The 25,861-nt window shown below is 43.4% G+C and overlaps 1 protein-coding gene across 2 annotated transcripts in view; it reads right to left on the reverse strand.

Moving 5' to 3' along the window:
- Positions 1 to 25,861, reverse strand: part of SCFD2 (sec1 family domain containing 2) — a 369,475-nt gene that overhangs the window by 13,321 nt on the left and 330,293 nt on the right. The window contains exon 7 of one of the 2 annotated variants that reach the window (XM_081060496.1): positions 10,916 to 11,050. The exons of the other annotated variant lie outside the window; for it this stretch is intronic. Within the exon in view, the coding sequence (XP_080916622.1) occupies positions 10,916 to 11,050 (135 nt within the window). The remainder of the gene's footprint in view (positions 1 to 10,915; positions 11,051 to 25,861) is intronic. 2 annotated transcript variants of the gene reach the window in all.

The raw sequence follows: 25,861 nt of genomic DNA on the forward strand, positions 1-25,861 counted from the left end.
CTCCTTAATTCAGTATATAAAACTCTCATAACATAGCTTTGATTTATGTCTCTTTTTTTCCTCCTCCACACACACTCTTTGCTGGAGCCATTCCCAATGATTTGAAACAGGCCTAAGGCAGGATATTTGTTTATTTGTTTGTTTGGAACATTTTGTTAAACATATGATACTTTACTCAACATATGCACTGAAAAGAGCATTTATCACAAGCACGCACGTCCATTTGTTTTCACAGAGTAAACCAACCTGTGGCATCAGCAACCAGATCAAGAAACAGAAAGCCAGGACCCGGAGACCCTCTCATGGGCCCCTCCTGTCATTCCCTCACCAAGGGTAACGAACATCTTGACGTATAACACTCGACATTATACTTTGCCTTTTTTACTCAACTATATGCCCTGAGGTTTTTCCACATTAGTAGGAAAGATCTGCAGCCCACAGGCATTGGTTGGGACCACACCAGTGGGTTTTGGCCTCTCTCCGTGCCCATGGCATTCCAGTCATTAAATAGTTTGTATATCATCTGCACCCTATTGTTTATGTAGTATAGACAGTTTCTACTGTGTAAAGTACCCCCGCCTCCCTTTCTTTACCTCCTTCTCTCTTAGTCTCTTGAAAAAGCAGCCTCTCCCTAACCGTCTTTCAGCTTCTGCCTTGTGACCTCTGCCTAGGCTTTGTCAGACTGGGCTGCTACCTTGATATACCTGCTGTCTTCTCTCCTAGACTGGAAGCTACTGAAGGGTAGAGACCAATCATATTTACCTTGGTATTTTGCGCTCTAAGCATTGACCTCGTACAGCGTAACAAACGTTGCATGAATAAAATGAATGAATGAATAAATGAGAACCACAGGTTAGTTGGAGATGCCTTTCTTTTTTCATAGGCCTTTTAGAAACTCTCATTGCTTTACGTGTGTTCTTCCTGGCTGAGTAACTAACCCGAAGTTCCTTTCAGTCCTACAAACAATTGTTGTTTCTCACTTAATCCTGGCACAGAAATAAAACTGGCTCCAGAATTTCAAGTGGTACGGTATGTTCCCGAAGACATATGGTTTCCATAAGAGAGTCTGGACTCTGAAGTACCCTGCGAGAATCTTGGAAGGATGTATTGAAAAATGAAAAGGAAAAACAAAAAACAAAACAAAACAGTAACAACAAAGAACAGTACCCTGGGGCCAGGGAGTTGAGGGAATGTGGGTTTTGGTACAAATAGATGGGTCTGATTAATGCATGTTGCTATTTTTGTTTCTGTTTAGATTTATATTTTAATACCAGACTTTCCTTTTAGAATGCGTCAAGTTGGCAAGCAATTGGGCAGTGGAGTCTTTTCCATCAGAATAACATGTCTTCTAATCCGCCACACACAGCTGAGTCCTGTTTGTACGTGAGTTCACAGCATAAGGCACTTTGAAGAGTAAAGTTTAAGCATCATCACGGCCATTGAAAATGCACAGATTGATAAAGCAAATCAGACTGGCCCCTCTTTCTTTCATTTTCCAAACCTTCTTTGGCTGTCACTTTAAGACCTCAGTTCTAGTCAGGGAAGACTGTTTCTCCCCACCATCCATCCCAGCCTTTGAAGCAGAGGCTGCTGAAAACGTCTCTGCAGCTGTGGGGCCCAAAGCGCTCTTTGATGTCCTGATTGGTTTCTATGAGAAGGGTTTCCGCTGCTTCCAGTTTCAATGGAGCTCTCTAGTTCTGGAAATCCCGCTGCCATTTCTCTTCCATTCAGTTTCTCTTCATGTGTGACTCACTTGTCCCTAGCCCAGGCAAGGGTCAGGTCTCCCATTCTTCAACAGTGGGCAGGAAAGTGCAACAGAAGCTTTGGCCTTACGGGCACTAGGCTCGGAGAATAGCCATGCTGACTTTGAAGATGGCTTGGTAATGGCTTTCTTCCAGCAGGAATTAGTAAGGGCCCGGCCAATGCCACTGAACACTTCATGTCTAGCACTCAGCTTTTTACTTATTCATTCACCCATCCCATAACTATTGAGCAATGACTATGAGCCAGACACTTCTCTGGGAGTTAGGGATTCATCAGGGAATGAACCAGAGATGAATCCCTGCTGTTGCAGAATATTATATTTTCGTTGGAGGGGAATGACAAAATCAGTAACTAAGTGGGTAATGAAGCAAGGTGGTAAGCGCTATGGAGGAAAATAAAACAGAGGGTGGGGCAAGCGTTACTGTATGCAATCCTTAGACTCCATAAAGTAGGTAGAAGCTCCATTTCACAGAGAGACAACTGAGGCTTAAAGAGGGGAAGTAACTTGCCCTCTCCTTTACTCCCACATCCAGTCAACACCCAGTCTTGTGGAATCCAGGAGCATTTCATCTCTACCCTCATTCCCTCAGCCCTCCCTGAGGGCTGACTCTTATCTCATCTTTCCTCTCCAACCTGATGCCAGCCTGACCTCATTTCCCCCTCTCTCACTGCTGCCAGGGCAATCTTTACAAAATATGAAGTGGTTATATATTACTAAAAAACATTCAATGGCACCTCACTGTTTCTGGTCAAATTTCTATCCTCCAACCCTTCGTGATGTAGCTTCTGTGTATGACTCTGTCTTCGTATTCTTCTTCTCCCCACAGGCCACTCTCAGCTCCAGCCACTTAGAACTGCCTGTAATTTTTTCCGTGTATCATGGCGTTTCCACACTGTTCCTAACTCTTACTGGTCTGACAACATTCAGCTCTTCTGGGAAGCTTTCTCTGACTCCTAGGTTGCTTCCTCCTCCCGTGTCCTCACATGCCCTCCGGCACAGCACTTATCTTTCCTGCCTGCGGTCCTCAATCTTCTGGTCCATCTCCCTAACAAATTGTAAGCTGCACAAGGTAACCTATGCCACAGCAGGTAGAGGATCACAGTTTGCTTCTCTATCCTCCTGACCCTCCACAGTGAGAAGCACACAGAGGCTGTCAATAATTGCTCACAGGCGGACAAAGTTCGTAGACTGCCAAAACCAAGTTTTGGGTTTTGTTTAATGATTCCTACCCAAGTCCATCTCACTAGAATTTATGGATCACATTTAGCTAATGTTATACAAAAGTCAAACCCGACCTCATAGCATGGAGTATAATTAAGAAGAAGAAAATATAAACAATAGTTATAAATAGTGTTGCAAAAAAGAAATTTCAGGATCTGTACTTAATCAACAAATACCAAGGGCTGAGATGTTTTCCTCTTGTCGGAAATACCATGAAGTATAATTGACCTAAGCCGACAGCTCATCTCTCTGAGGCCCATTTTGTGTGGGGTGTTTCAACGATGAGGCGATGGACTTGATGACCTCTAGGCACATCCAGCTCTCGCAGCCTAAGGATCTGACATGGAATTTCACCTGAGGCTCCTCATTTTTGCCCGTCATCCCAACAGCACACTTCACCCCAGCTGTGAACGCCTCTGCCGGTATCTGTCCAACCCACAGTGAACGGTGTCCCCAATCCCCACGGTCATGGGGTGGCCTCCTGGCAGCCATGGAGGTACAGCGTGATCCTGCCCCTCAACCGTGGTTGAATGGATCCCTGAATGGGATCCCAAGAATGGATCCCTGACCCAGGCTGGCCAACTCTAGATCCTGCCCTAGGAATCAAGACTTGACCTAAGATAGATAAGGCTGAATCAAAGCTGAACTCCTAAGATGAACCCAAAACTGGGGCATGGCTCCCCAACCTTTCGTTCAGCTAATATTTATCGAGTACCTGCAATATGCTGGGCACTGTTCTCAGCATCTGCTGCCGGCCCGAGTGAGTCGCACAGAACTAACTGGTTTCCTGATGGCTTTCCAGTTCTCAGTCCTAGTCTTTCCCAAGATGCCCTGCATTGCTGTCCTCGGGGTCCCTAACACATTCCTTGGGCCTCACCGTAAGTTATACTTTCTTTGATTAAGTTAGTGTGATTTGTTGGTATTTTAATTGCAACGGAAAAAGTCTCAACTCTCATCCGCTCTCCACCACCAGGCTTTCAGGGCCTGCCTGAGCAGTTGTTCCCTCTCTCCCCGTGCGCCTTTTTCTATTGCCACCCAAGACAATGGAACTCCCACAATAACTCTAGGAAAGGGCCCAGAAGCAAGCCCTGGGTCTGCTTAGACTCTCTTTCATAAATCTTTTAGTTTCTTTCCAGTTAAGCATGGCCATAGAAGACACGGAACAACAACAACAAACTTCTTAAAAAACACGTATATAAAGAGGTAAAATGGCCTCGTGCAATTTTTAGATAAAACCCACACTCACGCTAATTCCAGCAGAGAAAACATCTTGACAAATCATGTCCTTTAGTCAAAACAAGTTGGAGTCCAAACACATGGAGTAGATATAAAATATATTATTTTCAGGAGACTGAAATCCAAACCACAAATTCCAGAAACGCATTTTAAAAGTGCTGCCTATTAGACATGCTAGTTTTAAATTAAATTAACGTTGTAGTGAGAGGGGGAAGGTATGTTTCGATTTATTTATTAGATCAGTATCAAGCTTTCCTCTAAGTAGACCAAGGTGCTCCGTGAACAAGCATTTGGAGAGAAGACGTGGCTGTTGGAAGAATGTCAGGTTCTGCCAAAGCTGTTTCTCTCTAGTTGGAGATCTCCCCTCCCCCAGGGCACTGCCCTTTGAAGCCGGCAGTTTTATGTGGCTAACCACAAGTTTCTCCACTGGCTGAAGAGTGCCTTTGGCTGACTTGAAACACTTTCTTAGAGATGCAAGAAGAATGATCTCGTGGGCATTCTTGCTCTTCTCCCCAGCTTGTCTGCTTAACTTACAGGGCTTGATGTAGAGAGCTTGGGAGAGGAAGGTCCTACAGCTCAGTTTATTATCACTCACTCCTCTCTCAAGCCTTTTTTTTTTTTTTTTTTTTTTTTAGATTGACTGTTAAAAAAGATTATGGGCAAACAGCAGGCAGGCCTTTCATTATCAAAGCCTTTGGGACTCACTTATTTTGAAAACAGGTGGGAAGTGTGAGTGAATTTTCTGTCCTCCAGACTGGAGGGCAAACTCTCAGAGTCAGCCAAACGCTGTCCTTGCCCGGCTGGACAGTCAAATGTATATTTAGGTAGAGTGCATACTGTATTTTCCCAAAGTGGCAAAAACAATATTTTCTGCTTCTCCTATTCTTGCTTACCTCCTAAGTGGAAGAAAGTATGTCCCCTCCCCTGGACCTCAGGTGGGCGTTTGTGACTGCCTGGACAGTACGGGAGGGATGCTAGGTGGCTTCTGAGGCTTCCAACTGGCTCTCTCTCTTAGGATGCTCGTCCTTGGCACACAGCTGCCATGCTGTGAGGAAGCCTGGGGCACATGGAGAGGCCTGTGTGGAGAGGCACTGAGTCCCTTAGCTCACAGGCTGGACTTGCTGACCTTGTGAATGCGCCATGTTGGAGGTAGATCCTTCCATGTGGAGCTCTACCCATTGTACAGATTCATGAACAAAATCAATGATCAATATTATTGTAAGCCACTGTTTGGAGACAGCTTCTTATGTAGTAAAGGTAACCGGAACAGGTGGGGGTGGAAGACTTCTTTGGACAGTCTGATGTATACAGGAAAGCATGTTAGTTGCAGTATAATGAGAATGAGGTTCTAATTTTAGGAAGGGCAAAATCCAGCTGCTTTGACTTCCCTCTCACAGAGGATTTATTTGATGCAGAGAATCTCACACTGCCATTTTTCTTAACTTTCACTGCCTGCAGACATTTACATAAATAAGATTGATTTCTGGGAGCCACTTCCAAGAGTCTGGGGTGGACGCCTCCAGTTCCCTACAGCATGAGGCTGGGAGGGGCAGCAGCAAACACTTGTGGAGCAGAGCACTGGCTCTGTCTCAGCATAGAGACCATGCTGCTGGTGTGTTCTGGGCAGTCAGGGCCAAGGGGTTTTGAGCTTCTGCCTCTGTGCCCTGGGCGGCCAGGGTCTGGTCCCTGGAATTGTCTTGTCATGGCGCAGGTACAGAATGTCACCGTCTCCCTACAGCTTGCCCCAGGAGGGACAGTCTATATCCCCTGAAACTGGAGCGATCAAGAGCGTGGACTCATGGTGGAGAAGAAAAAGGGGGTCTGGAAAAACACATTGCAGCCTTATAAACATGGCTTCCCATCGGTGCAACGAACAGACCACCAGAACTCCATGTTTTTCTGGCATGAACGAATCAATAGTGAAATATGAAATGCCTGGGTTTCTGTTCTCTTCTACTCAAAGCACTTGTTCACTCAGCAGTTAGTCTGTTGTGTACCAAATGCCCAGGTAATGGCTATGCACAGGAATATAAAGATATTCAAGGTGACTCTTTTCTCGAGTCACAGTCTGGCTGGGATCACAAACTCATAAAAACTTCTTGTTCTGAGTGCTCTATATGAAATAACTCATTTGATTCTCATAGCAGACCTATAAAGTAGGTACTGTTATTATCCCTATTTCACAGATCTGGGAACCTAGGCCCTGGCAGCTAAAGTGATATGTCCGAGGTCACACAGCAAGTAAGTGGTGGAGCTTGAGTTCAGCCCAGACAGTGTGACACCGGGCGTGTCAGCCCTACTCTCTACGGCCTCTTGGAAGCAGAGATAAGCAGGAGAATGAAGTGCGTGCTGGTAGGAAGCATATACTAGATGGCCTCCTCGTATTTACAAAACCAAGCAAAAACACTGGAGGTGTTAATGGAAAAGAAATCCCTAAATCTCCCTTTGGGACACTCGTCCTGCGATCTAGCCACTCTGTTAGGACATGTCTCCTCTCCACTCCTTGGAGTCCTTACACTACAAAATCAGTCCCTTTGCTTCTATTCTGTTCTCCAGAGAGACAAAGACGTGGGAAAAAAGAGATACGCACGCTGCCTGTGGACAGAGAGACCAGCAGGTTGCTGTGACAGAGGCTGAGCCGGGCTTCGGTCTCCCTCACGCACATGGAAGCACAGTGCTGAGTGGGAGTGAGCGGCCGCTGCTGCTACGGGGTTACGGAATGACAAAACAATGACCAGCTCCGCCTGGCTTAGCAGCTGCTGGAAAAGGAGGTCAGGGCCTCCTCTGCGGGTCACTAGGGTTCACTGATCGTGCTGCTACCTTCTACCCCCTGGGAAGTTGTTGAAACATAACTTTTGGCTTCAGGGCCGAAAGCTGGAAAGAGAAACCAGTGACTGGAAGCTGTGCCGTTTCCTGAATGAGTGCTCTGACAGGCCCACTGGGACCACCCGCCCAACGTCCAGCGAGCACCTACGGGAGGCAAAGCCTGCCTGGGACTTGGCCCCGTGGGTTGGGGATGCAGAAGAGAAGAGACCTAGATCATCCCTCCGTTCTCATAGCCACAGCTTTCACATTCATTTGCTTTGAACCTATAGCGGCAGGTACTTTTAAATCACATATATGGACTGGCTTGTTTTGTTTTACCTTGCTAGATGCAAAACAAATCATCTTGCCGGGTGGTTCTATTCTTTTTCATTTAAAAATACTGATTACAGTCCATTGAATTGATATCTTGATCTTCTAATGTGCAAGTCGTGCAGTTAGAAAACACTAGTCTGGAAAGCGACACCTAATGTGTATCATGAGAGCAATGTATAAGTGCAGCCACGGAAGTGTGTACAAGGGTATAGAGCCCTGAAGAAGGCACGTGTGTTAGGAGCCTGGAAAATCCTTCCCTGTGTTCTTTCTGTTCCCCGCTGTGGGGCATCGGCAGCCCATCCTGTGCGAATGTCTGCGGGCCTGATTTCCCAGCACGTCTCGCGCCAGCTTCTCAATTTACCCTCAGCCCCTGCATAGTTCATAGGTGCTGCCTCTGGGTGACCTGAGCCAATGTCACCTCTGATACCATCTGTGAGTCCAGAGAACAGGGCGGGGACAGATTAGCAGCTCAGCTCCCTTTCCAGCTCTAGAATTATCCCAAGTTCCCTAAGCACAGAAAGGGTCCCACGTGGATGCCTTCCTTTCATCAGGCTCTGTCTGTCCTTTTGTTTCCTTCAGGCTCAGCACCAGTGGGGTTTGAGGGAGGGGGTGGAGCAGGACCCAAGGGCAAGGAGCGAGGCAGCAAGTGGGAAGTTGTTGCAGATACAGAATGTAGACGTGATTGTGCACAGGCCACTCCACACCGATAGGCAGATTTCTTCTCCTGGGGGTGCACTGCCAACGCGCTGTGGGGCCAAGTCCCAGAAAAGTAGACAGGGGACTGCAGATGATCCCTGGCAGACCTCCCTCACATTGGCTGCCTCAACGATGAGTCCAGGCGTGCATTTTATTCCTGAGCTGCATCGATACTGGAAAGGGAAAGCATCTGTGCTAATAAGCAATCATAGAAAATAATTAATGCCATGTGACTATTTAGCTTCCAAGAAAAAGCCTGCGAGCATCCTGGAGCCAAGTAATGTGGGGAAGAGCATGGGCTTTCGAACAAGACTGACCTGGGGACAAACCCTGATATCCCATTTCCTATGTGCTCTTTGGAAAACAGCTGAGAACAGAGGAGAGGAGAGCCAATCCCAGTCTTCTAGAAGTTCACATCTATTGCTTAGCCTTTCTGGGCCTCAGTTTCCTCATCGGTAAAGCAGGGATAATGAGAGAACCTACTTCCTAGGGTTGTTGTGAGGTTGAAATATGAGAATGGCTGATCCCATGGTACGTGATGAGCACAGGTTGGCTGCCTAACTTTGGGTAGTGAGTGAGAAGCAACAGTAAACAGGACCAGGGAGACCGGTTAATGGCCATGGGAGATTCCACCTGCATTTTGTATCTTCTTCTCTCCATGGGCCTTAAAGCAGAGTAGAGACACTCTCCGCTGCTGGCTTCACCCTGTCTCAGACGCAGCTCTCTGGGAAATCATAGTTAGCTCCTCGAAGCCCTACTGGCTGTTCCTCTTCACATGTTTTCCCAACTCTATCCAACCCTGAACACATGAGCCAGAGGTAACTTTTCTCGCTGACTTCTAGGGAATGGTGGGAAGAGCCAGCCACTGAGGCCCTTGTAGAAAAAGAACAAAACGCCTCTGCCTTGGGGTCCTGAGGTGGGAGGGCTCTGTGGCCAGCCCGCTGAGACTCTCCTCACCCCCTACAGACAGATGAGCCGCCCCTTACAACTGAAAGCAGAGGCCCCACGGCTGGGGGCTGAGGAATGGAGCCTGACAGCTGCCGGGAGAGCACAAATTCCTTTTTCTTAAATCCATGACCTGGAAATCTCCCTTTGAGATCAGTCTCACGGGGTAGGGGCATCCTTCATGAGCCTTAACTCCAGGGGTTTGAATGGGGAGAAGCACAGCTGGCCCAGGATGGTTTCACCTATCTTCCTAAGCAAAGCCTGCCTTGGGGAAGTGACGTTTCTGAGGACAGCAAGAGCTGCAGGAAACACGTTGTAGCATTTAAAAGGGTCATTTTACAAAGTGGTGTCTCACGGTTCATGCAACAGTGATGAAAAATGCAAGTGGATGGTCCTGCCACAACGCACACTCTATACTGGCCGCAGGGAGTTGCGAAGTCCATTAGCATGTGAAAGGCACCGTGAAGTCGGCAGCAAAGAATTTTGCCTTCATTTGCTGTTTATCCCAGTATTTCCCAAACATATTTGGTCACAGACCCTTTTGCTAAGAAAAGGTCTTTCCGTGGAACATCAATGGATAAAGAGCGAGTCAGGGCCTCCTCTCCTCTACGCTGGGCCCCACGGCCAATCAGAAACCACGGCCGGTACGGCCAGCAGAATGCAGGTGGGTTGGAGCCTCCGCATGCACCCTGGGTCAGACCACGAATGCGGCCGCCTGACTGGGGAAGGACACCTGGACTACCGGGGCATCCTCTTCATTAGCGCATGAAAGTCCATTGGTTATTTTAGTCTCTCTTCGGGATGAAGTCCAAGCTTAGGAATGAACAAATAGTGTGCTCAAGTGGAGAAGGTCCATGGCTAGTGTGGAAATTTCTGTACAAACTAGCCATCGTGAAGGGCTACTGGGACCGTGGATTATAGTCAACACAGGAGCCCCTGAACACCTTTGAGAAGCTATATCTGTGCTGCATTATTTAAAAAAACACACAAACACAAAACACAAAACACAGTAAAATTATACCAGTCACGCATTGCAACAGAAGTTGATGATAATTGGGAACAGCAGGAAGGAGGAGGCACTTCGATTCCAGCTGTTAACTGCCTGGTTTAGAGTCTGATTGTCTGGCTCCTGTCCTCTCGCTTTGGAGTGAACCAGTGTTCCTGGCATGTGCATTTATTGAACTCTGAAAAGCTAGCTCTTCTATGTAGATTAATTCATGATTTCAAAGACGCTTTGAAGCTTGCAAAACATTCTGTTATTTCCAAGAGTTATTATAACTGCAATCCTGGCATAGACCGGGAGGTCGGCCTGTAATCTTGTTTAGGTCCTTTTAAATTCAGCAACTTTACAGTGGGTTAAAAATAGATCACATCTGTGTACTTTTCCTCCTTTCCTCCCCACTGCAAATGCTGTGCAGTAATTTTGACCTCCCCTCAATATTAGCCAGAGAGATTGTAGCACTTGTCCACTGGGAGTCTGCTGGGCCAAAACAAAAATCTTTTTCAAATGGGTTTTGGGGTGATGGTAGTCACATGACTGAGGAATTACTCACTATCCTACGTAATAAGTTCTAGAATTAAGAATAACAGATTGGTGAATAGTATATGGATTCATGCTAAGTGAAATTATGGGTCAGAAGGAGAAAAATTTTCAATAGTGCTATCCTGAAGGGCTTGTGTCTTTACATATTGATGAGAAACGATCATAGTGCTTAGATCAAATGAACCTGTATGAAGCTGGAAGTCAAGCTGCTTTTAACCAAAAGTTAAATAAAGATTGCATCTGATTTCAGAAGAGCCAAAATACGAGACGGTATCTTATGTGGTACTAGCTGGGATAAGGGGGGTGTTAGCAATTTCATGCCCAGCAAAGACAGCATTACACTCAGGATTACCTCTTCATGGTTACTTTACCTTCATGAACATGCTAAATCCAGTTTTAAGGAGATCAGTGAGGCCTGAAGACATGTGTTCAATATCAACAGGATCTGGCCTTTCGGGATTAAATATTTCCTCCACAACCTGCTTCAACAATGGCTTATAGGACGCCTGGAAAGATAAAACATTGTGCTGTAAGTAAAAGGGTTTGTTTGGTCTGTCTGTAGAGAGGATGGCTTTATCTGCGCCCAAGTTTATTTTGCTACTGAACAACGGCTACAATTTCGTGTGTGTGAAAAGACAATCATCACAACATTGGCTTTTTTTGGTAAATTTTTGTCCCAATACTCTGGCACTATTTTTTGTTGTTGTTTCTCATACTCCTTTCTACAAGCAAATGTCTCTTACTACAGATATAATCATAGAATGACTAGTGTTTTCAATGTAAAGTGATAGTTTTACACAGGAAGTATACCGGAAAGCAGAGTATAGTCATTTGATACAGACATGAAGAGGGTCTCCAGTTTTTCCTAAACATTCTTAAATTATGCTCCCTCTGCTAGAAACTCGGATGTTTTCTTACAAAGTATTGTTGCCCAAAACAATCCCTCCTTCCTTTACAGAGCTCAACTCCAAGTATGACTTGGCCAGAAAAAGCCAAGACGCCAAAAAATAATCTGATTACGGTCAGGGCTTAAGACAACGCAGGCCACGTGGTACTGCACGAATTTCAATAAAGTTGAACTTTTGATAATGGATGCTAAATGCTTTCCTTTCCTGGGAGCAGAATAACCCATCCACATTTGAGTTATTTTTGGAGGTGGCTGCCTCTACCTGCTGCACTTTCTGAGCTTGTTTTCCCCACCCCTTTCCTTGGTTCTCCTGACTATCAAGCTCTTCCTCTCTTCTCTTCCCACCAGCTGGACCCCCTGCCTCCCAGGCTGCCTCGGCTGCTGCTCCGGTTCTGCATGGTTCCCAAGTTTGGAGCACAAAGGGGAAAGGAAGAAGGAATGTCTTCTCTAGGTGTACTCTCTGTATCTATTTTATTACACCTCCATTATATCTATTATAGGCTTAGAAAAGCCAAGTTCTGTTAGAGCACTGTTGAGATGTCATGGAGTCTTGCTTCTTTCTTTGCATTGGCTGAATCTGTGAGCTTCCTTTAGCAAGTGTTGAGGATATTTGGTGCATTGACTTCATCTTGTCTTTCTTACAGTAATTTTTTCCTCTTATGTTCCCTTTATTCCAATTTTCTTACTTAAAATATCTTAGAAATAAAGCCAGGTATAAATCATCAAAATCATAAACAGTCATATAGATAGAATGCAACGGTGCATTTGTCAGTGATAAGATGCAGGGAAAAATAGCATGCGTTCAGTTGAGGGGTGCAGCCTTCTTATGTTTAGTAGTCAAACAGACCACTGCATGCCCAGACATCTCACAGTAAAGGTAAAGCACTGGGCAGGAACACTGATAAGACAAAAATCAAACAAACAAACAGCCCCTCCCCACCACCAAAAAAACCCAACAACTATGAGTCAACTTTCCTCATAATAAAACTATACCAAGATAGATTTTTAAAATTTGTCATACAGGCAAAAATTCAGAGGTCTGAAAACACGCTTTTGATGAGGTCACGGGGAAATAGAAACTGGCATATATTGTTGATGGGGGGGGTAAAGTATTACAATCAGTGGGGAGTGCAATTCGGCAATACCTTTCAAGATTACAAATGCATTTGACCTAGCAATTCCACTTACAGGAATTTATCCTATAAATATGCTAATATATGTAGACACCTGTAAAAGGCTGTTTATTGATTGTAATAGCACAAGATTGGAAACAACTCAAATGCCCAACAACAGGGAGCTGTTTAACAACAGGGAGCTGGGCTAATCCACAGGAAGGAATGCTATGAAAGTGAAGAGAGAAGCTCTGTGCTGGCCTGGCAAAAGCCAAGGTGCAGAATAAAGTGTGCGTGAAAGAAGCAAGATGAGAAACATGTATGATGGGCAGGGAAAATCAAAGTTTGCATTTGCTGAAATATGTAAAAAATAAACTCCGAGGTGATACACAGAGACTACCATGAGCTGTGATCACGGAGTGGGGACAAGACAAGTGACAGGGACTTTTCAGTGTTTTGCTTTTTAAAAATACAGTTAAAACACCATTACAGACAGCAAGAAGGATTTTTTTCTCTTTAGTTGCTAAAAATTAATAAATTATGCATAGAAGAGAAGGAAGCAAAGCACACTAAAAGTTAATTAGGGCTGTCTGTATGTTCTGGGAGTAAGGGACATTATTTTCTTCTTTTTCCAAAACTTCCAAAACTAACAAATATACTTCCGAATGGTAACATAATCCAATAAATATTTTTAATGTTAAGAAAAAAGACCATGGAATGGGCTCTGAATTCTATAAATCCTCTTCCCCGAATAAATGTCTTGAGAGCCCGTCCAATGTCTATAATCTCAGCCTAATAAATGTCTATCATCTCAGCCTTTCTGAATATTCAAATTCAAACTTTAATCTCTTTAAACTGCTCCTGAAGGAGAAGTTCTTTGGCCAATATTCTACCATCTTATCAGCATTCTCATCAAGTATTCATCAACTTCTACCTTAGTAATAGAATACAATTTTTAGCCAGGCTCCTTATCAACGGTAACTAACTTCTGGGCAATGAGATGTAAGTAGAAAGGGAGTGAGACTTTCAGAGTCTCCTTTATTAAAAAGGGAAGGCTATTCGTTCCTCCTCTTTCTCTGTTCTGCTTCCTGGAACCTGGAAGTGATGGCTGGAGCTCCAGCAGCCACGGTGGAAGACGGCATTGGTTTGAAATGCTGGAGCAGAGAGCTGGGAGAAACCTTGGTCAATGATGATTGGTGGAGCTGCCATAACCACAGCATGGACAGACGAAGTCAGAACTTACTTTACATGACAACACAAGTCCTGGTATGTTTAAGCCATTATTTCTCAAATCTGTTACCTATACCTGAATGAAATGCTAACTGATACAAAGCACAAGGGGAATATAAAAAAATAAAAGGCCATTGCGTCCTTCCAGGACCTTACTATTATTTATTAGCCTATATATAAAAGAAAAACAGTTCTGTAGAATAACATTAAGCAGAATCACAGAGAAATACACATAGGGTATCATGTTTAGGAGAGGAGAGAGTATGTCCCTCAACCAACTAAAAAACAACAAAAAAGAGTTGTTGCTTTCCATTGGAGGTACCTTCTGCAAGAAGGAAGAGTGATGATCCTAAGAAGAGCTGAGACACAGGAACAAGGTGGTTCTGTAAACCAGTTAAACACTGCCCTTGGCAGGTACACGCAGGCGCAGTGCACCAGTGACGACACTGCTGTCAGGCTCGAGGCCCCAGTGCAGCCTGGGGTGACAGGGGAAGGAAGGAAGCATGGAGGGATTCAGGATCTCCCTCTCTCCTGTGCTCCGTTTCAGCTCAGCTCTAGGGAATGAAGCACCCAGGAGAACATGCCCACTGAGTTGGGGTTCCCCTTGCAGGCTGAGCAGAGATTTGGAAGTGCTATCCCCTTTGTACTTTCATTCTTGAGAACTTGTGATCATTGCGTTGTTATTAGGGAAGGTTGTAAATCTTTTTTATTTTATTTTTTTAAGGTATGTAGGTAACATTTATTGAGAATGAGAAAAGAAACCGCAATTTAAATACAGAAAGAAAAGTAACAGGTAACAAACACATCACATACTCAAGAAAAATAACATAAATGCTTTTATTGACTGCCTGACGTACCTCTATACTACTCATTTCTTACAGTTTGGGGCTGCATTCCCTCTGATTATCTTTTCATATAATGGCAATTTTAAAATATCATTTTCTATGACAGGAATGCAATGAACATCTCAACGCCACAACCTGCCCTTTTGTACTCAGTTCTGTGAGGCTGGGCTGAGGCCCTGCAATCATCTGGGCTTTGCCATCTGTGTCCATTAGAGTTTCCCTGTTTATTTGCTGTTCCTGCCAGCATCGCCCCAGCAGTGGCCCCTCACCACCTGAAGCTGTCCCTTCTCCAGGCTTTTAAGTCACAGGATCCAATAAATGATCTTTCTTGTTTAAGCCAGTTGGAGATTTCTTCTTGTTTTTCCCCCTCTATTTTTACTTGTTCCCAAAAGCACACTAAACGGTACAAGTATTATTAATTTAACAAGACACTGATAGGTGTTCCCACTTAAAAAATGACATAGAAAAGACCTCTAAAGTCTTTATCAAAACAACTAAGCACAGAACAACGAAATAACATTGTCCATTTAAAGAGCACGATTTGGGAAGACTTTCTCAGGCACAAAGCGATCCTTGTTTTGTGACTTCTTAAGCAAACACATTTCTTAGATTTTCTAATTGGGGTTTTAATGTTGACAACCTTTGTCTCCTTCCTCTCAGCCACTTAGTTTGGATTGTTTTGTGCCTCAAGTCATGTCACTGAAATCTGATGGGAATGAACTGCTTTGGCAGTGGCTGCTTAGATGAGAAACCTCTGACTGGCATGGAGTTTTCTATTCAGCTAGAAGCCACCCGCTTCTCAGCAAAGGACCACATAGAAGGCGGTGATAGTGGAGATAGCGTCCTGCTCAAACATCGCCTCGTGTCAGAAAGGGCCACAGGGGAGATGAGTCATTGTAGTTTGCCTTAACGTTAAGAGGGTATTTTAATTTTTCTAATCAAACATTCTCTGCCAGTTCACCATTTTTTTTTTTTTTTTTTGGCAGGGGAGCAGTGAGGAGAGGAATTAAAACCAGACAAATTGGTTTTCCCCTTTTCTTGCTGGTCATCTTTTTCTCACTTATATCTCACCCAGCATGTGCTGGCAGTGCAGGGTGTGTGCCCTACACAATCATTGAGCCGCCCAGGTTCCTGCTAGTGAGTAGCTCCAAACTCCCTAGAGCACTGGAATCTCACACTGAAGGCTTTGCAGCTCATCAGCAGATGATGAAAGAAAGAGCATGCAGGTTTTCCAGAGATTTTACGGGCTCAGCCTGAAAGTGATCTTATCACTTCTATCGTAGTTCATTGGCCAAAATTTGTTACAAACCTACATTTACCTGCAAGGGAATCTGGAAAATGTGGCCTAAATGTGCCCAAGAGGAAAAAGGAAATGGAGTTTGGGGAACATATCGCATTGTCTCTGCCACAGACACACTCTAAAGTCTGGACTGAAACATTAATATAATTATTTCCTTAACAACTGGCAAGTTGCATGTTGTAGGCAAAGTATTATTAAACCCCCTTTCCCTTCTGCATAAGAATTTGACCTTTGGTTAATGTTTTAGCTCTGTTTCCCTGGAAACCTGATAAGGGAAGAATGTCAAACTCTAGCCAGGCAAGATTGCTTATGATAAAAATGACCCCTGCTTGGTAAATCACATTTAGACTGGGACAACTATAAATACTGGATTGCAAGCCAGAGCTCCGGGCTTCTCTGAGTACGGTGACTCTTGTACAACTGGTGTAACTGGGCAGGTCCCTTGGAGGAACACTGGAAGCTATGCTTGTGGAGTTGTTCCAGAGAAATGGCTCCTATGGAATAGGAAGTTTTTAAGCCAGGGAACTCTCCACCACACACACACACCCAGCCGTACCAGTCTAGTTCCCTCACTCCTGAGCTGTCACCTCGGGACCAAACTGAATAGTTTGTCGCTAGCTGTGTGCTCTGCTTCATGGATGGTCACAAGGACTACTCCAGGGAAGAAAGATGCTTTCTGCTTCCCAGTGGCGAGCTGCGTTACCGTCCTGGGCAGACTGGTGCGTTATGACCCCAGAGCTGACTTACCTATCAGGCACAGAATACACAGTGCCTGCTTAGGGCCCACAGGACTTTCAGGGACCCATGAAAATATTAATTTCTTTCAAAATCAGAAGAAACACTAAACTTTTAGGTCAAAGATAATGTGGTTTTTTTTTTTTTTTTTTTTTTTTTTTGTGTGTGTGTGTGTGTGTATTTGTCTCTATACCAACGCAATTATATAATAATAATTGTAATATTTTTTATTTTTCCAGAGGAAGGGGCCCATGAAGGATGAACTGCCCAGAGCCATGAAGATCATAATGTGACCCTGTATGACATTCTTCTGAGGTTACCTGCAACTTTGGCAGCGCCCAGAGAGATCATCGGTGGGTGATCAATGTTAAGAAAAAAGTTAAGCAGCTCAAGTTTAAAATAGTTGAAATAGTTCACGTTTCGAAAAATTGATCTTATACCAGAAACTTTCTTTTTTTTCTTTATGTGGCCAGTATCTCTCCCACAACAAACTGGGTTTTTAAAGATGCCGCATTTAATCAAAATATGAAAAATATTTATGTCTATGTTCCTGGTTATTCTTTTGTGGTGGAGATAATGTATAATTTGGTCTAGAAGACTCTTTTATTGACCTGATTCTAGCTCTTGAAGAAAAGTATTGAGTATAGCAGTAGTTTTTGGACACTACATAAGTCAGAGGTAATTTTGAGAAACTAACTCCAATGTCTCTTTGAATTTTGTGCACTTTAAAGATGGCTCAGGATATCAGTTTCCAAGAAAACCTGAGCTGTTGTCACAGCCATATCCCAGGAATCGGGGCTGTTGACCTTGGCTTTGCTGGTTGGAGTTGGTGCAACTAGGGACTCTCTCAGTCCTGCTACTGAAGATGCTGCTCCCTTTTCTGCAAAATTGACTCTAAACAACCAACTTCTCAGGAAAACTTAGACTTGCAGAGAGGATATTCATTTTGTTTCAATCCAAGACTGTACAGAAAACATATGTGCAAAACGGTTCATAGCTTTGACTATCCCATGGTTTATTTTCATTTTTTGCTCTACTAAGACAGATTTTTTTCTCCTTTCATCTTCTTCAAGCAAACGGTTTGTTCTGCAGATTAAAAAGTGGTTCACTTGTCTGTTCATCCATCCATCCATCCATCCATTCATCTATTCATCTTTCAAAGTAGAAGCAGATTACCTTTAAAACTTTTGAGTGTAGTCCTTTCATTTTTTTTTCAACTTTTTTTTTTTTTCCCGAATTTATTTTATGTAAGCATTTTTCCAGGACCCATCAGCTCCAAGTCAAGTAGTTGTTTCAATTTAGTTGTGGAGGGCACAGCTCACAGTGGCCCAAGTGGGGATTGAATCGGCAACCTTGTTGTTAAGAGCATCGCGCTCTAACCAACTGAGCTAACCGGTCGCCCCAAGTCTCTTCATTTTTAATATGAGAAAACCAAAGCCCTAAGCTATTGACTAATTTGCTTGAGTTCACAAAGGCAGTTAGAAGCAGACTGAAGGACAGAGCTAAGTTTCCCGGACCCCAGGCTGGTCCTATCTCATGCTGATTCTTTCAAAAAGGACACTAGCAGATCTGGGGTTAGGTAGATAGACTCAGGAGGAAGAACGGTTTAGCACGCATAAAAGAACAGCTGGTGGCCAGAGCTGGGGATTGTTGACAGAGACTGAGCTTACAGACTGCTCAGAGAGCCACATTTTACCAGGCACAAGATGAATCAAGCCTCCTTGGGCACTGCTGGGTCTAAACGCTCTTGTTCACCATGCCAGAAGCACAAAAGGCAGTACGCATCTGTGGAAAGTTTTCTCCAGCATAGCACAGCACTTTGAGCCCTCTGCCAAAGCAAGTCATGCAAGAACCATACAGTATTTCTTTCTGAAAGGGCTTCTAAGCTCCTGGCCTGACACATCTGCCTAATATCCTTCTGAGGAACTGCCACTGAGGAACTGCAACACATCAAACAGTGTGGCATTTAGGAAGGACGCTAAACCTCCCATTAAACTGGAACGGGTGCAGTAAGAAACGAAAGCCTAAGACTTGCTGTATAAGCAAAGCTGGGGCTTAGGTTTCCAGTCAATGCAGTCTATGAACAAACACAACTTTCCAAACACACTGGTGTCAGCAATCAACTCTTACCATGCACAGCAGCTAACAGAAGAGTCAGCTGGAGGATGACACCCTTTCTGGGCAGTCCCCTCCTAGCAAAGGAAAAGACAAAACGCTACGAAAGAGGACAAAGAGAAGGCCTATTTTGTCCTTCACTACAACTTTTAGAGCAAATGCTCACCTGGTGCTGTGTATGTGTCAGCTCCTGAGAGCTGAGAGCTTTCTATGCACTCACTCACCTAATCATTAGAGCGTCTGTGTGAGGGAGCTAGTATTATTAGTACTGGTTTCCCTGGAGGGCCAGGGGATGCTCTGGACTCATTTCTGGAAGCCCTTTGGGAGATTTTATATGTATGTAATTACTTGTATGAAATCAGCCTCCTTAAAATGATGAGAGTAGTGTCTACTTCCTGCATCCGAGCCATGACCAACACATTTTCCTAAATGGCTAAAGGATGGAGGTTAAACAAGACGTGCCTCTAGTGCTAGCAGGGGAAACAAGAATGGCTCCGAGAACCAACTCATGTGCCCTGGAGCAAGAGAGAGATGCACTGGGAGAGAGGCTGGGGCTAGTAGGGGCCCCGAGATCCAGGGGAGAGCCCAGATCCACAGCCCCGAGATCCGGGGGAGAGCCCAGATCCACAGCCCCGAGATCCGGGGGAGAGCCCAGATCCACAGCCCCGAGATCCGGGGGAGAGCCCAGATCCACAGCCCCGAGATCCGGGGGAGAGCCCAGATCCACAGCCCCGAGATCCGGGGGAGAGCCCAGATCCACAGCCCCGAGATCCGGGGGAGAGCCCAGATCCACAGCCCCGAGATCCGGGGGAGAGCCCAGATCCACAGCCCCGAGATCCGGGGGAGAGCCCAGATCCACAGCCCCGAGATCCGGGGGAGAGCCCAGATCCACAGCCCCGAGATTCAGAGGAGAGAGCCCAGATACACAGCATTGGTCAGAGCTCGAACAGGAACCCAGGGTCAGACCAGGTCTAGTGCTTTCCCACATGTCCTAGGCAGCCCAGGACATCTCAACTAGAGTCTGCATAGAAACAGTATTGAGCTAAAGGAAGAGCAAATTTTATCTAGAGACACAGGGTTGAGGACCAAATTGGGAGAAAGGATGATCAAAAAGTTGCCCAGCCAAGACCCAGCTTCAAAGCTACACACAGTTAGACTCTCATTCTAGTCTGGACATTTGTCATTTTTTTCTTTCTTTTTTTCTTTTTAAAATAATTTTTTAATTTTTCAATTAAAGTTCACATACAATAGTATATTAGTTTCAGGGTGTACAACATAGTGATTAGACATTTATATGACTTATGAGGTGATCACCCCAATAAATCTAATACCCACCTGACACCATACACAGCATTACAATATTATTGGCTATATTCTTTATGCTATACTTTATCTCCCCATGACTATTTTGTAACTACCAATTTACACTTCTTAATTCCTTCCCCTTTTTCATCCATCCCCCTAGCCCTCCTCCCGTCTGGCAACCATCAAAATGTTCTCTGTATCTATGAGTTTGTTTCTGTTTTGTTTGTTTATTTTAGTCTTCAGAGTCCACATATAAGGGAAACCATATGGCATTTGTTTTTCTCTGTCTGACTCACTCCATTCAGTACAATACCCTTTGGGTCCATTCATGTTGTTGCAGATAGAAAGATTTCATTCTTCTTTATGGCTGAGTAACATTCCATTGTGCATATGTACCACCTCTTCTTTATCCATTCATCCACTGATGGACACATAAGTTGCCTCCACATCTTGGCTATTGAAAATAATGCTTCAATGAACATATGGATGCACATGTCCCTTCAAAGTATAGTTTTGGGTTTCTTTGGATACATACCCAGAAGTAGGATGACTGAGTCCTTCTTTGTCTTTGGTTGTAGCCTTTGTTTTAAAGTCTATTTTGTCTAATATAAGCATTGTTATCCCAGCCTTTTAAAATTTCATTTCCACTTTCATGAAATATCTTTTCCTATGCTTTTACTTTCAGTCTGTGTGTGTCTTTTGATCTGAAGTGGGTCTCTGGTGGGCAGCATATGTAAGGGTCTTGTTTTCTTATCCATTCAGCCAGCCTATTTTGTTTGATTGGAACATTTAATCCATTTACATTTAAAGTAGTTATTGCCATTTTATTATTCATATTGTTGATCTTTTTTCCTTTTTCTTTAAAAAAAAAAATCTCTCTAACATTTCTTGTAATACTGGTTTGGTGGTGAGGAACTCCTTTAGCTTTTTCTTGTCTGGGAAGCTCTTTATCTGTCCTTCGATTCTAAATGATAGCTTTGCTGGGTAGAGTAATTTTGGTTGTAGGTCTTGCTTTTCATCACTTTAAATATTTCGTGCCAATCCCTTCTGGCCTGCAAAGTTTCTGTTGAGAAATCAGCTGACAGTATTATGGGTGCGTCCTTGTAGGTAACTAATTGCTTTTCTCTTGCTACTTTTAGGAGTCTTTCCTTGAGATTCTCTCCTTGTCTTTAACCTTTGGCATTTTAATTACGATGTATGTGTCTTGGTGTGGGCTTCTTTAACTTCATCTTGTTTGCTACTCTCTGTGCATCCTGGGTTTGTATGTCTATTTCCATTGTCAGGTTAAGAAATTTTTTATTACTTTTTTTGTATTGTGTTAACTGTTTTTTTTTATTTTTTATTGTAAGCCTTCTGGTCATCAATAGATTATTATTAGTAGTTAAGTTTTGGGGAAGTCAAAAGTTATATTTGGATTTTTCTTTCTTTTTCTTTTTTTAAAAATTCATTTCTTTTTTTAAAAAATTAGTTTCAGGTGTACAAAACAATGTAATAGTTAGACATTTCACCCTTCACAAAGTGATAACCCTTTCCCCCAATCCATTACTCCTTTGATATCATATACGGTTATACCGTATTGTGGTTACAATTCCATTGACACTATTCCCTATTCTGTACTCCATATCCCATGACTATATATATTAAATTATAGTTGACATTCAATATTATTCAGCTTCAGCTTCAGGTGTACAGCACAGCGGTCAGGCATCTACATCATCCATGAAATGGTCTCCCTAATAAGACAAGTGCCCATCTGACAGCCTACAAAATCTTTACAGCATTATTGATTATATTCCCCAAACTGTCTTTCATATCCCTGTGGCAATACTGTGAATACAAATTTATGCTTTCTAATCCCCTCACCTTCTCCCTCATCCCTACCTCCTCCTAACTAACAACCATCAGTTTTTCCTCTGTATCTCTGAGACTATTTCTGTTTAGTTTGCTCATTTATTCAGTTCTTTAGATTCTACATATAAGTGAGATCATATGGTATTTGTCTTTCTCTGTCTGACTTATTTCACTTAGCATGATGTTCTCTAGGTCCATCCATATTGTTGCAAATGGTAAGATCCCATTCTTCTTTATGGCTGTGTAATACTCCATTGTATAAATGTACCACAGTTTTTTAATCCAGTCGTCTACCAATGGACATTTTGGTTGTTTCTATGTCTTGGCTATTGTGAATAGCAGTGCAATAAACATAGGGGTGCATATATTTTTCAAATTAGCATTTTGGATTTCTCTGGATACATACCTAAGAGTGGAATTTCTGGGTCATAAGGTAGTTCCATTTCCAGTTTTTTGAGATACCTCCATACTGATTTCCATAATGGCTGCACAAATCTGCAATCCCACCAACAGTGCACAAGGGTTCCTTTTTCTCCACATCCTCACCAGCACTTGGTGTCTGTTGATTTATTGATGACAGCCATTCTGACTGGAGTGAGATGGTATCTCATTGTGGTTTTTATTTGCATTTCTCTAATGATTAGTGAGGTTGAGCATTTTTTTCATGTCTGTTGGCCATCTGTATGTCCTCTTTAGAGAAATGTTTCTTCATGTCCTCTGCCCATTTTTAAATTGGCTTGCTTGTTTGTTTTTTGGTGTTGAGTAGAATGAGTGTTTTATAAATTCCATCATTATTTCTTCAAATAGATTTTCAATTCCTTGTTCTTCTCCTTCTGTTACTCCTATGATGCGAATGTTGGTACACTTGATATTGTCCCACAGGTCCCTTAAACTATCTCATTTTTTTTTTTTGGATTCTTTTTCTTTTTTGCTATTCTGTTTGGGTGTTTTCTGCTACTTTATCTTCTAAATCGCTGATTTGACCTTCTGCTTTATCTAACCTACTGTTGATTCCCTCTAATGTATTCTTCAATTCAGTTATTGCATTTTTAAATTCTGACTGGTTCTTTTTTATATTTTCTATCTTCATTTTTATGTTTCCAAACTCTTTGCTGAAGTTCTCCCTGAGATCACTGAGCATCCCTATAACCAGTGTTTTGAACTCTGCATCTGGTAGACTGCTTGTCTCCATTTTGTTCAGTTCTTTTTCTGGATCTTTGTTCTACTCTTTCATTTGGGACATGTTTCTTTGTCTCCCCACTTTGACTGCCTCCCTGTGTTTGTTTCTATCTATTAGGTAGAGCTGTCATATCTCTCAGTCTTTGTACAGTGGCCTTATGCAGTAGTTGTCCTGTGGGTCCCAGTGGTGCAGTCTCCCTGGTCACCTGAACCAGGTGCTACAGATGTGTCCCTTGTGTGGGTTCTGTGTGCCCTCCTGTTGTAGTTGTGACTTAGTTGCTATTTGCACATCAATGGGAGGGATTGGCCCTCAGGCTCATTGGTTGTGAGGAGTGGACGTGACTACAGTGGAAGTACTGTTATGCAGGGGCCGACCCTATGGTGTAGGATTCACTTTAGCAGGGCTCTGGTGCCTGCCCAGTCTACGTTTGAGTGTGTCATCTGTGGAGGCAGCTGGGTAGTTCTCTGGCTGGGTCCAAAGTCAGCCACTGGGTGTGCCAGCCCCTGGGGCCTCCTGGAATGAGCCAGAAAGCAATATGAAGAAGGCTGCCACCCATGCTGGACTTGGAGGTACCTGGTAGAGGTGATGCTGTGAACTGAGGCCAGCTGCTGCTAGTGCCAGGCTTGGGGCTGCTTAGCAAGAGGTTTGGGGCATGCTGACCTCAGATGCTGCTTGTTTGGGGTTTGTGAACCTTTGAGAGATTTTAGGAAAGTCTGAAGCATGAGTCAAGACAGGCTGTTTGTGTGGAGAAGCCACTGGAAGTGGCTTGGGTGGGCCCACAAGTTGGGTGGGGCAGGGTCTCAGGGAATCACTAGGGCAGGATGAACAGTGTTGGCTAGGTTAATGGAGACTCAGATATGGTAGCTGTAAGGGTCTGCACACTGGGAAGGAGAGTACTCAACAAAGGAATAATGGGTTACATCGGCACTTCTGTGTAGGAGAAAGCTATCCCTTCAGCCCTCGTCCTGGAGCCAGATAAATCAGTTCTGCTTGGTATGTCCTGGTGCCTTTTGAGCTATTGCCCAGCACTGGAGCTCAGAGCAAGTAAGTCTGTCAGTGAGTAAGTTTGTGCATGGGCTGTTTAAGAGGAACACCTGGGACTCCCGCTGCCCTCTGTCTCACTCAAACAATCTCTGCTGATTTTCATAGCCAGAAGTTACGAGGACTTCTCTCCTTGGCACTGGAACCTCCCTCAGAGGGGAGCTCCACAGCTGTGATATACCACTGAATTTCTAATTGCCACATGTGGGTGTAGGACCTGGTTGTTCCATGTCTCCACCCCTCCTACCAGTCTTATTATGGCTTCTTCTGCATGTCCTTAGTTGTAGAACTTCTGTTTAGCTAGACTTCAGGTGATTCTCAATGATGGTTGTTCTTTAGTTTAGTTGTAATTTTGATGTGGTGATGGGAGGATGCGAGTACAGCATTTACCTACTCCACCATCTTGACAGGAAATCCATTTGTCCTTTTCTAATTATATACACTTTGTATTCCAACAAATCCTCCAATATACAGAGAGTGCCAAAAAAATATATACACATTTTAAGAAAAGAAAAAACTGGTTTAAAATTGTAATACTCAATATATACCAATAACAAAAGATGAATACAAGTCATGTGTATACATGTTTGGCACCCTCAGTATGATAAAGATGTATGCAATGCATTCAACACACACCCAACAAATATTTATTAAGCATCTACTATATACAAGATATCCCTCGGTACTGAGGATATGGCAGTGAACAAACCAGATCAAAATCCCTGTCCTAATAGGACTTACATCTGTGATTTTAAAGTTCTTCAAAATTGAAAAATATTTAAAAACTCAAACAGATAAAATTTACCCATAATCCCATCAAAAACTCTTTCTCTATATATGTAAATATAGAGCAAGAAGTCAGAGTTCAACCAGGTCCATCCATCCCTTCTTGTCACACACAAGGTAACCATTACAAAATTTTCCAAAAAATGTAAAGACTAATTAAATATAGATACCCAAATACTTTTGATGACTTTTTTTTTAACCCAAATAGAATAATGCTTTATAGAATGATCTACAACATGTATTTTTTTCACTTAATACCATGTTTCCTCGAAAATAAGACCTAGCCAGACCATCAGCTCTTATGTGTCTTTTGGAGCAAAAATTAATATAAGAACCGGTCTTATATTACGTTATATTATATTATATAAGACCGGGTCTTGTATTATATAAGACCCTGTCTTATATAAGACCTTATAGTAAAATAAGACAGGGTCTTATATTAATTTTTGCTCCAAAAGACACATTAGAGCTGATGGTCTGGCTAGGTCTTATTTTCGGGGAAACGTGGTAGATCATGAACCTCTGCTTTAATTTGAACTCCCCAAGGAGCAGAGCCTGGGACAAGAATTCAAATACAGTCTTTGATCAGAACATTTATATCTGTCCAATTCATTTTAATGGTTGCACAGCATTTCACTGTGGGTCTGCATCATTATTTATTTAATCCCCTCAAGATATCCACATACTACCCTCCTTCCAGCTCCCATTTCCTGCTCATTTGGCATATATGCAACAAGGTGAAAGCTCATTTTCCAAAAGCCATGGCTGTAGGACAAGTGTCTGAGGTCTGAAAAGTGAGAGTGTTGGTAGCAAGGAGAAAAAGTCTAGGAAACTTATCATTGTCCTTATCATGCCCAAGATTTACAGCTAATACACATTTATGTGAAGTTGACCAAATCGGTCACCATGA

This window comes from Rhinolophus hipposideros (assembly GCF_964194185.1).
Source record: "Rhinolophus hipposideros genome assembly, chromosome: 1".
Classification (NCBI taxonomy): domain Eukaryota; kingdom Metazoa; phylum Chordata; class Mammalia; order Chiroptera; family Rhinolophidae; genus Rhinolophus; species Rhinolophus hipposideros.